This window comes from Nyctibius grandis, chromosome 3, assembly GCF_013368605.1.
Source record: "Nyctibius grandis isolate bNycGra1 chromosome 3, bNycGra1.pri, whole genome shotgun sequence".
Classification (NCBI taxonomy): Eukaryota; Metazoa; Chordata; class Aves; order Nyctibiiformes; family Nyctibiidae; genus Nyctibius; species Nyctibius grandis.
The window spans coordinates 39,245,744-39,257,559 of NC_090660.1; the positions used below are offsets into that span (position 1 = coordinate 39,245,744).

Genomic DNA, 11,816 nt, shown 5'->3' on the forward strand with positions numbered 1-11,816 from the left:
CGCCCCTCCGGCCGCGAAGGGGTGTGGCAGCGGCGGGACGTGGCGTTACGGGCGGCCCAGGAGCGGCTTCCACGGGCCTGTCGTTGACTGGCGTCACGGGCGGGGTGACCGCGCCACCGCCCGCGTCTGTAACGAGAGCGCGGGCACGGTCGGGCGTTTCGGGCCCAGGCGCGGCGGCAGACAGGCGGGGCAGCCCTCGCCGCCCGGCAGCGCGGCCTGCGCACCCACCCGCGGCCTCACCCCGGCTTCTCCTCCTGGTGACCCTCTGCCTCCCGGCCTAGGAACGGCGCTGCGTACCGGGGCCTGGCCGCGGCCTCGGACCCGCGGCTGGCGAATTAAAACCAGCAGTTTTCCTTGGAGCGTTTTTGCGAGGATGCTGGTTTTCCTCTTGGCTTTTATCGCAGCTCCTGTCGGGAGTTGCTCGGAGGAGAGACGCGGCCAACGCACGGCCGGTGTGTGTCACAGGAGGCTTGTGCGATCAGAACCGGGCTCCACCGCCGGCAAAGCCTGTGCTGGAGCAGCACACGACACTGATAAGAACAGGGAACAGGTTAAGGCTAAATTAGTTACCAGAAACACCACACAAAGAGATCAGCTAATCTACATGATTTTATGTCTCCACAGAATACATAAAGTTAACGACAACCCTATTTATTACAGCTTTCAAGAAGGTTACAAGTCCAATAGCATAAAAGGCTCAAGACTGCAGCAGTTTAAAAATTGCTTCCAATTTTTTTATCAAATAAGCATAGTAATAAGGGAGCTATTTTACAGAGAGTAAGCAGCAACATACAGTCTTAGTTTCAAGAAAGAGAAACATAATACAAAGTCAAAGTAAACGTCATCTATCAACAGCCACTACTCTTCACATTACTTTGTCCATAAGACACAGAAATCAAAACCTATTAGACTGACTGCTTCCACTGAAGGGAATTGTGCCGAATTTTCCATTAATAGAAAAGTCAGTAGGACAACTTTCTTCAAAGAAAGAACACCATCAGCCATTCATACTGCATTCTAGGATGTAGTGATATTAAGGTTATGCTGGAAGGACAAGTCCTTTAGGATTTAAAAAAAAATTCTTAATTTGATTTGTAAAGTGTAGTTCATTATATCTATTGTGCTTTTGAAACATTTATGTTGCAGGGATCTTTGGCAATCCAAATTCATCCACCAGTACACCATCCTGCATGAAAGAAAAAGAAGCAACAGGTTAACAACTCTCCACTAACCAGAACATTTCACAAAAGTCTCCTTACGATTTCTATAAAGTGATTTATCTGTAATTGTCACTGTGTGACAGCTGGGATCAAAATTGTTCTTCCTCATTATGAAGCCCCAAAAGCAAGTATACAGAAGACTTGCTTAGGTTTTTAACAATAACCGTACTAGAAGCTGTAATGGTACGCTTAAATTCTACTTGCAATCTGACAGTGCTAGATAGGAGTTACAAAATGCAATTTTACCTCTTTAAAATACAATAAAGAACATCCAGTACGCTGTATGCTCTCATATATAGCATCGAAAACACATAAAACAATAAGCGCATTTTTTTGTTCAAAATATTAAGGATTCCAAATATCAAGCAACCAAAACAAATGTGATTAATCCAAAACAAACAAAAAAATATGTATTTTGCTTTTAAAGGGGAAAGGACTCACTTTGTTTTTCGTGTCAGTAGGAGTGACCTCTGGGATTGCTGGAACAGATGCGGCTTCATCTAAGTAGGAATTGTCTTCATCAGCTAAAAGTTCATCACCTAACGCATCCAGTTCTGAAATTTAATTATGTTGGTTGAAAAATTACGCAAGGAATTCCTTTTGCAAAAAACAAAGTTGCTCTTACAGAGAAACAGGATTCATACTGAACACTTACATTCATACTCATTTTGCATTACTTAGTCATCAGTCAGGAATACACACACACAAAACAGAGAGAACCTTCTTTCCTTCATTGTAACATCTCATTAGTGTCTGTCTCATGTTTGTCTCATACTCTTGTTACTGCTCTTAAAGGAAACGCAGCTTTGATGTTTAAAAAAGTTATTAAAACTCTTTTTAAACACACATAAAATATTTGACTAATGAAATTAAAAATCACTGTATGATGATTTTTACATTCAGTAATGTAAAAATCATCCTCCACCTTCCTAACCTGCTTCCAAGTCATCTTCATCAATCTCTGGCGTTCCATAGCTACGACTCAGTGCCTCCTGGACTTCACTGGCTTCTTCCATCATATCCTCTAACTGATCTTGTATGTCCTGAAGCAAGAAACAATTTGAACTGGTCCATATTTAATAGTTTCAATTAAATTTAGCAGAGCTTAATCAAATTCAGTTTAATCATTCCAACATACAAGGCACGCAAATTTTTGAATGCATAAAACGTTTTTTGAAGCAGCATTAATACAAGTCAAGACTTTCAGTACTTAACTACTATTAAAATGACAACAAATGTATGAGGTAGAAAAAGAGGAACCTTGAAACAACATCTCTGCAGAACTCTCTTGGTTTTTTGTTTTAACTATTCTTCAGGGTAAATTGAAAGCCTCTAATAAATTACCCACAGTTCAGCATTATGTTAAAAAGCAGGAGGGTATAAAATCTAGAGAAAGTAAATCTGACGTCTGGAGAACAAGCACTAGCCTGAGTTGTGCCACACCAAAATTTAGAAGATACTTTAGCATACCTATTGTCACTGTACTTGGGTACAGGTAAGGAGAGAATACTTGCCTAAAGGTTTACAATGCAGGCCACGTATAAAAACAGCATAGGAAAGAGAACTTAAAGGAATTCAGCACTAGCGCCCAATAAGAGTTTAAGTGCCGCATACTTTAAATTATATTTAAAGATCTTATGTTTTTAAACTGCATTTTCTGAAGACAGAGCCAGGCCTTGCAGACCTCTGGAAATTTATTTTGTTTTTGTTTTGAATCTGTCACTACCATAAACTAGGGGAGCAAAGGACTAATCTGCATGGGCAAGTAGCACCATGGGGTGGGGCGGGGAAAGGAGGACAAAAAAGCCATAGCAGGAAGTATTCACCAACATTTATGCTGAAGTGCTGAGGAAAGGAAGGGAAAGATTAAAGATTAGCCCAGCAAGGAAACAATAGTCAGTGCAAGCAGGCCAACAACTGATTGTGCAGTACCAAAGAAATCAAGAAGGAATAATGATGGTGGTCCCATAAAAAAGGGAGGCAAACTCATGTGAACTAAAACAGCTTACCTTTAAGTTACACAGTCCACTTGTCACTATTTCAGTACATTGTTTCTGTTCTTTAAAAATTTAAACTATAGAAGCTCACCTCAATTTGATCAATTTTGACTTGCTTGTAAGCTTTCTTCATTTCTTTCACCCCCAGTTTCATTGCGTCAACCTAGAACAGAATCAAATAACATGCTTGTATCTGATGTAGCACACACAAATTAAACAAATGAGATTAATATACTGGTACCGTTGTCTTTGTATCCTTCAGTGCCTGAATAGTGTAATTAGCTTGTTCCATATTAAAAGACTGCTGTGATAGATTATCCCGCTGTTGTTCATACCTGTTAAAAACAATTCAAATAATGGGTTTAAAACACTACTATTTATTGCCACAAAAATTCTTAATTTTTAAAAAAATTGAAAAAAACAGCAGCAGTAGTCTGAAGAAAAGAACAGATTGTTACTTTAATTTATTACAAACCACCAAATCAGAATAAACAGCTTCATAAAAATCTAGCCATTATGCATTTCTATGTATTTAAAGTTGACAAAGCTACTCCTGAACTAAGCTTCTCTTTTAACTGACAGCAATACCACATTTGTATAGGCTTACACCGTAGGTAAGGACACAGCAAAGGCTTTTATCGCTGTAAGCCAGAGATGCCTGCCACTGCTCACTAAGGCTGTAAGCAGAATGGAAGAAGTGCAGGTTATCCAAACCACAATGGCTCTGCACTGGAGCTTTGCAGGGCAGGGAGTGGGGAGAGAAGGAGATAGGGTAGAAAAAGGAAACTGTTATGACTAACCAATAAGAAAAGGGAGACTTTAAAAAAATCAAGAAATCATCCTTCTCAAAGCTAAACATTTATCCAATCAAGAATGTAAAATATGTCAGGTTGAACATAAAAATGAAAGCATAGAAATGACAATAATTCCTTCTTCAAACATCCCAGGCAGGAGGTCTGCAAGACAAGGATGATCCAAATACAAAACAGCTTCTGGACAAGGAATGTATATATTACTGTTTAGCCAGATGGGAAGGAGATGATGAGGGATATGATGATAGCCTGTTATGAGGGACCCAGTGACTATAAAGAGGGGAACAACTATCAAGATTAGCAGGCAGCAGATAAAAAAAAAAAACAAACCAACAAAAAAAAAAAAACAAACAAAAAAAAACCACCCAAAACCCCAAAGAAAGCAGTTCTTCTCACAACATCTAACTAAACTATTGTATTCCTCACCACAGGATATTTTGGATTATAAGAGTTCACAAATACTTAAACAATTGAGCAAGTCTGTAGAGGTGCAATTCCTCTGAGGGATATTAAATGCAAGATGATATGAGCTTTGGCTTTGGCTCAGATAGCACCTAGGAGGTGTGCAGTTCAGGGGCTGTAAGATATTCTGGTGAAGTACCCCTGAACACGTGCCATGTTCTGACATTCTTTCCATTGTATTTGTTGCTGGGCTCTTTTCAAGACAGTACGCTGGGCTAGACCGGACCACAGGATCACCTATCATATCCATTCTGGTTTTCTGCATAGACACAATTACCTGCGCTACATGTGTTCAAGTCCTAAAGGGTGTCCACAGAGAACATGTAAATTTCCAGTAAAGCAGAACAAGATCATGAAGCACACAATTTATAGCAAACAATTAATGATATAAAATGAGGCACACTCTCTCTCTCAGAAAGTTCAGGAGCCAAGCGTAGTTTTAGTGGTGAGCAAATTTGGGTCAGCTTGTCCCAATCCAAATGTATATACTCTCATACAAATAAGGCACAAACATGCTGATGCATAATTTGTAAGGAAATGCTTCTGAAAGGCTGGCTAGCTTGTTCAGCATTTTTCTTTTAAGAATGCTCAGAAGCAAGAGTACTGGAAAGAGAAATGAAAGTGTGCCACTCCCCTTAAAGAAAACAGGATTTCATTAATCCCAAACTGATAAAGGTTTGAACTTACATTCGCTTCTGCTTCAACACTCTCAATGCTTTCTGCTTTACTGTATTCTGAAAGAAACAATATTATTACACTAGGAAAAGTATTTGACTTTATGCTGGATTATACTGCTCGAATCTCATGTATCACATTTAAGTTGTCCAAAAGATTCCTCAGTTACTAATGCAAAGAATTTAACAGTAGTCACATTCAGCGTTTGTCCTCCACTAACAATTAACCAAATAGGCTTGTCTGTAAAGCTTCTAAAAGCAAATACTTTCAAAGTTTCTGGCTTTTGATTTTTTTTTTTTTTATAAGCAGAATACAAAATCAGACTTATTCCATTAGAACCATCTTTCATCATCATATTTTAATGGTCAGCATCAAATAATACTGCAAAAGGTACTTTATCAATAGTGTTTATACTAGGTATGTTTATTATGAAATAAAAATTAGGTATGTTTATTATTAGATCCTTTTTATATTATACATTCATCCCCTTTCACAAACAAGTTTTTCTGCTCCCCTTCTGCACAGTGCAGACCTTTCCATTTTGGCTGATGAACAAAACAGCCTCTCTAACAGAGTTAATCCAGGTAACGGAAGAAGGGAAGCAAGCAAGTTACTTCTGACTGGGGAATTAGATGAAAACCAATGAAAACGCTGTTTACAGATGCAAGTCTAAGAGATGCTTCAGAACTGAAATAATCCTGCAGGATCTTATATCCCATCAGTAGGGCAAGGTGCAATTCTAAGAACCTGATGAACTGGCTACGTCACCCCACTACATGACAAGAAGCATGAGTCACATCCTCTCATGCTTAAATCCCACAGAAGATTCTTACCTTTGCAGGCCCCTCTCTCATCTTCTTCATTTGATCCTTATACTTCACTAGTTCTGCATCGAGCCTAGCGATTTTCTTGTCAATTGACTCAGCTCTGCTATCCACCTTTAATACATGATGGGGAAAAGAAACAAAAAAAAATTAAGTTTTATTCAGGTAGTGGACAACAAAAAGAACAGCCTCAGTTTTATTATGCTTCTAACTGAATTGTTTCTTCACTCGATATGTTTTATAAACAGTTACAGTTTGTAGAGAATCCAAAACGAGAATCAAGTGAAACACCTTCTACGAGGAGCACAAAAAACATTCCAAGGTTGCAGGAAGCTCTGCCACTGTAACACGTTCTCATCATTTTGAGATGCTTTCTTGCACACCCACTCAAGTCACAGTCTCTATTCAGGCATTTCTGATAACATACAGTGCCAGGGACTACACTGGAACCAAAAAAGAAAAACAGGTGTACCATGCTGGCAGATAAGGAGGCAATGCAAAAGGAACAGGGATGTGTTCAGCAAGGCTAGAGGTTTATTTTTGGCAGGCAGAGAAACACTAATCCTTCAGAATGATACCTGGATTACTGGTTACGTTTAAGAATCCCAAACTTAATAACGTTTTTTTCAAAGGTGCCTAACTTCTTTGTCAGAGACACTTTTCCCATCACTTCCCACAAAGGGAGCCAGCGCACAGCAGTTCCACCTGGTAGCTGCTCTGAATTCTTCCTGCACTTTTGCTCCAAATCCCAGTAGCAGCTGCATTAACTCAGTAAGGGACCTCCAGCAGTCAATCCTAACAGTCCTGGTTCAAAGCATACCACAGAGCTGTCATGATGGGACTATTTTAACCCTACTGCATAAGAGTGCTAAAGAAGATAGTTACATAACCAGGCATGGGTATAATCATTCTAACAGCATACACATATTCATAAAAAAAACAAAGAAAGCCTCCTTCACTTGAGCCAACTATCACAGCATTTATCTGGAAACAACAAAATAAAGTTTATAAACTTCTCATTCCAAGGAGCCTCTCTACGGATTATAATATAATTACATTCCAATTATAGCGTGAGACCAATCAGTGCACATTTAAAATTCTGACTTGCTAATAGTGTGGCTAAACATGTATAATTATGCCAATACTCATTTTGGTGTCTCAATGATCCTTTTAAATCTCTGCTCTATGACAGCAACATGCATTTGCCAGAGGCATCTTGAGCAGAACATTTGATACGAACACTCTACACAAGACATTAAAGTGCCTGGGCACAGCTGGCATTGAAAACAAAAATTATTAAGCTTTCTATTATGTCAAATATTTTACTAACAGCAAGAAGGAGAGATATTTGTGATTTTAAAACTCTTGTAGGTTCATAGTGTAGCACCTCGGTCAAGATCTTCATCAGCTAAAAGCATCTTTGAGATCAGCCTCCTTCACAGGGGAAAAAACAATATTTGGTTCATTTATATGATTCTCTTAGGTAGTACTAGCAAACGGAGACAGATCCTCCTACATTGATTAACTACATAAAAAAATCACACACACATTACACAGGACCTCAGCTTTTAAAAATGACAATGGACAGAAGATGGGAGAACAGACCTAATTTATCCAAAAGAAAACTAGACTCTGTATTACGACTTGAAGAGCTGCTTTCTATTATTCACAAATAAGGCATACTGAGGTACGTTTCATTGCTACAGAAGGGCCCCAATCTAAACAAAAGAAAGTGATCGTGGTATATCTAAACAAAAGAAAGTGATCATGGTATCCCAAATCCTTATTAAGCAAAATCACAGCTTATTTCAATAATTAAAAAAATTAAAAAAAAAGAACATCACATATAAGACTGAATTTTAACATTGTTGTCACAACTATTAGCCTTTTGTTCCTATGTTTCCTACTTACTACTTCAAAAAAACATAAATTTTGAGTGTTTTTTCAAAGAAGAAAAAGTAAAAACAATGCCACAGTTCTGATCCGTCCTCCTACCTGCCTCATGACAGCTTTGAGTCATCTGACTGTGCTCAGCCAGCAAGGATAAAAAAAATCTGCCAGTTAGTGCAATGTCGAGGCACGCACAGTAGGCACAGCAAGAGAGCGAGCAGAAACTGCAAGGGAGAGTGGGAACATACCCGTGGGGAGTAAGTGGGGAGACAGGCAGGCATCACACAGCCAGCCAGGAAACTCGACAGTAACCAGCCATTGAAGACAAGCAGGGAGAAGTGTTTCCCGAGTTTCTGCAAACAATTCAGATTAGAGATCCCACACAACCAGCACTTTAAATTAAAAAATCTTGAATTGTGTAGATATCTTAAGGTGATGCTCATTCTCTTACCACAGAAAAAAAAAAAAAAGCGTATTTGTGTGCTGATCTTATTGGGTTCCGTCATATTACTTTTGCATACACAGGAAAGAACATCCAAAACATAGGCATGAATACTGCCCGAGAGCTGTCTACATTTTTAACAAATGGCAACTATGAACATTAATCCTCACTCGCCAAACACATTAATTCCTAACTGCCATTTAATGGCTAATTACCATTGAAGAAACATGGCAAGAGATTTTGCAAAGCAATGGGACTCTTTCAAAAGGTACAACGAAATGTGTCTAAGATTGAAAACAACACAGAAGTGATGTTACTCGAGTCTCCAAACTGTTGAATTTAACACAGTAAAGAAACAGCGCAAGTTTTTTAATATCTCACACAACTCTCTTCAATAATAATTCACATGCAATTTAAGAAAAAAATCTGATATCTCCAGTCCTTTAGCAGGACCTGTACTAGAGACTTCCCTATTGTGAAAATGAACTGAAAACACAGCAAGTCTTTCACAAACCAGACAGATTTTACTACATGTAAATTGTCGCAAGTTAATTCACAAACTTTGAACTTATAAAAGGAAGTTTGTTTCTCCCCATGCTTACTAGTATACAGATCTGTCTTAAATTTTAGTCCCATCTGCAGAAATTGAAAGTTGTCAAAACAGGGCAAAAAGCTAACATGGAGCTCAGTAATGATAACAATCGTTTATAGACTTCCTCAAACCAAGGAGCTGTGCTTGGAGCCAGCCCCTCATTTCTCAACAGCTGACCAACACAGGCTCTTGATTTCATATCTTAAGAACAACCCCATAACTCATCACTGGTTGCCAAGTCACCACACATGTAAAATAAACCTGAAACTATGCTTTTCAGTTAACCTGCTGTCTTATATAGCCAAATTTTCAGAGAACATAATTACAAACAACTCGAAGAGGATCAAAACTGCATACAGCTCCTAGTGGGTGGTGATGGTGACAACCACCTTTTTGGGAAAAAAACCCTAAATTCCTGGTGTTGCCAGTCAAAGCAGCAGTTTAAATTACACTTTTGTGTACCCCAAAAATCCAATGGGATCGAACAAGCTCCTAGTGGACAACAGCCTGCAGGCATATCTAAATCGGGCCAGCAGGCATATCTACATCTAATCTGATTTGTCTCAACATTAAAAAATGCACATTAACTTGGAACTGTCAAAATCAGCCCTCAAAAATCTGGCTGACTAATATGGAGTTGGTTGCTGTGAAGACAAGATTTCCTCATCTTCTGCTTATAGCACTGAAATGGCAAACCGCAGTATTAATAACAGTGTCTCAGATGGGTTTTGGAGTTCTAGCCATCCACCAAAGCATTTACTGGTAACAATGGGAAAGCTATTCCTGATTTTCGAGTGCATGCTTTATTTATTGTTCAAACTAAACATACTTGGTGCTGTGTTTGGGCTTAGTACTGTTAAAAAGCAATACAGATTCTTCGCCAATAAAATAACATACTGGGAAAAACACTACAACTACTTTTCTCCCCATCCCAGCCACTGGCATACAGAAGAGACTGATGCACATGGGTTTGTGTAGGTAGCACTGACAAATATTAGGTATTTAACCTAGAGAGTCTCTTCACTGGGTAGCAAAATATATCTTCTGGGAGGAAAATTGTGATTTTCCACAGAAACTTTTTGTTGTCAGGTTCCAGGGACAATACTTAGTTGGCCTTAGTTAACCTCCATTTATACCACAGCCATTACTGACCCTTCACCTGACTTTGTTAACCACTCAGACAAATACTCAAGACCTCTGTGTTCTTTTTTTCACCTTTTAAAATTAGTTTACAAGAGAAGGAGCTGTAAAAACATACCACGGTTTTCTTCAGGAACTTAAAAGCCAAAGACTATGAAATGACAAGATCAGCCTTCTTAAAACTTTTCCTTAACCTTCTTTCCAGACAGGCCAACCTTACAACAACTGTTAAGTGTTCTATCCTGTGTTTCGTCAGCATTTCTTACTTGGTCTGGGCTTGCTTAACTGTCCATCCACACACATCTTCGCCATTGACCCTATGGCAGGCTCATCTGTAGTAGACGGAACAATCTTCATCAGGGGGATTTGCCCTCCCACCTTCTGTACTGGACAGAGGGGCTGGTTCCCTTGCTCCTGCCCCTACCTTCCCACAACTTGGCATGGCAGGAGTTAGCCAGGGCAAGCAGCTAAGTCCTCAGATACAAATACTGAAAATATCATAGAATTGTTTTGGTTGGAAAGAACCTTCGAGATCATCAAGTCCAACCATTAACCCAGCACTGCCAAGTCCACCACTAAACCATGTCCCTAAGCACCACATCTACTCGTCTTTTAAGTACCTCCAGGGATGGTGACTCCACCACTTCCCTGGGCAGCCTGTTCCACTGATTGATAACCCTTTCAGTGAAGAAATTTTTCCTGATATCCAATCTAAACCTCCCCTGGCACAACTTGAGGCCATTTCCTCTTGTCCTATCACTTGTTACCTGGGAAAAGAGACTGACACCCACCTCGTTACAACCTCCTTTCAGGTAGCTGTAGACCTGTATTCATGAGGATGTAAGGAGAGCCAGGCCCTACATGCACATTGTGTGGGATGTGCTCCTATACACAGGAAACAAATATAGGTATAGGTGTGTATACATACAAACGTACGTACCAGTGTACACGTATGTTCCTGCACATGCTGTGCTGATGCACAGGTGCATGCTAAAAGACGTGTGCATATACACAAACCCACTGTACCAAAGCACAGGCAGGTAGCTATGTATGTTCAAGTGTGTATATACATACACACAGAGTGCATAAATATACACACACATACGCACAGCTGTATATCCACACACGGACGCACACCTGTGAACAGGTGCGTACCGCCAGGCACGCACCTCCACAAGCACAGGCTGTACCTCCAGACCAGCGCACGCCCACACACCCCCGTGCCTCCGGGTCGGTGCGGGCACCCCCACACTTCCGCGTACGGGCCGGCACACAGACACGCAGCAACTCAGGTACGAAGCTCCGCACCGCACCCACACGGGCGGAGGCGCTCCAGGCCTCACAGCCAGGCAGCCCCGGGCCCAGGCCTCCGGACCTGCCCGTGGCGGAGGGCCTCGCCCGCACGGGCGCGCCCCACAGCCCGGGCTGGCCGTACCGCCGCGGCCGCCCCCCTGCCCTCACGAGGCGCCGGCCGGGCCGAGCAGCGCACTGGTAGGCCCCTGCCCTTCGCGGGGATCGGGGGTCCGGGTGGGGGAGAGGCCCCCGGGGGCAGTACTCACCGTCCCGATGCAGTCGGTGAGGCTGGGCGGAGGCGCCTTCGGCTTCGCTTTGCCGAAGAAGCGGTTCATGGCGACGGCGGCGGCGCCTCGGTCTCACTCCCGGTCCCGGCAACGGCTACAGCGCTCCCCGCCGACCCGGAAGCCCAGCGCCGGCCGCCCCCGAGGCGGGGCCAAGGCGGAAGCACTTGCACAGGGACCCGCCC

General features: G+C 41.4%; 1 protein-coding gene across 1 annotated transcript; it reads right to left on the reverse strand.

Annotated features, from left to right (window-relative positions):
- Positions 1-591: 591 nt before the first annotated feature.
- On the reverse strand, positions 592-11,783 carry CHMP5 (charged multivesicular body protein 5). Its single transcript, XM_068396619.1, has 8 exons — positions 11,614-11,783; positions 6,000-6,104; positions 5,179-5,225; positions 3,459-3,552; positions 3,309-3,380; positions 2,155-2,263; positions 1,662-1,774; positions 592-1,186 (listed from the first exon to the last, which is right to left on the reverse strand). Exons 1-8 carry the CDS (start codon positions 11,680-11,682, stop codon positions 1,136-1,138), a joined length of 660 nt encoding a protein of 219 aa, XP_068252720.1. The 5' UTR covers positions 11,683-11,783; the 3' UTR covers positions 592-1,135.
- Positions 11,784-11,816: the final 33 nt, after the last annotated feature.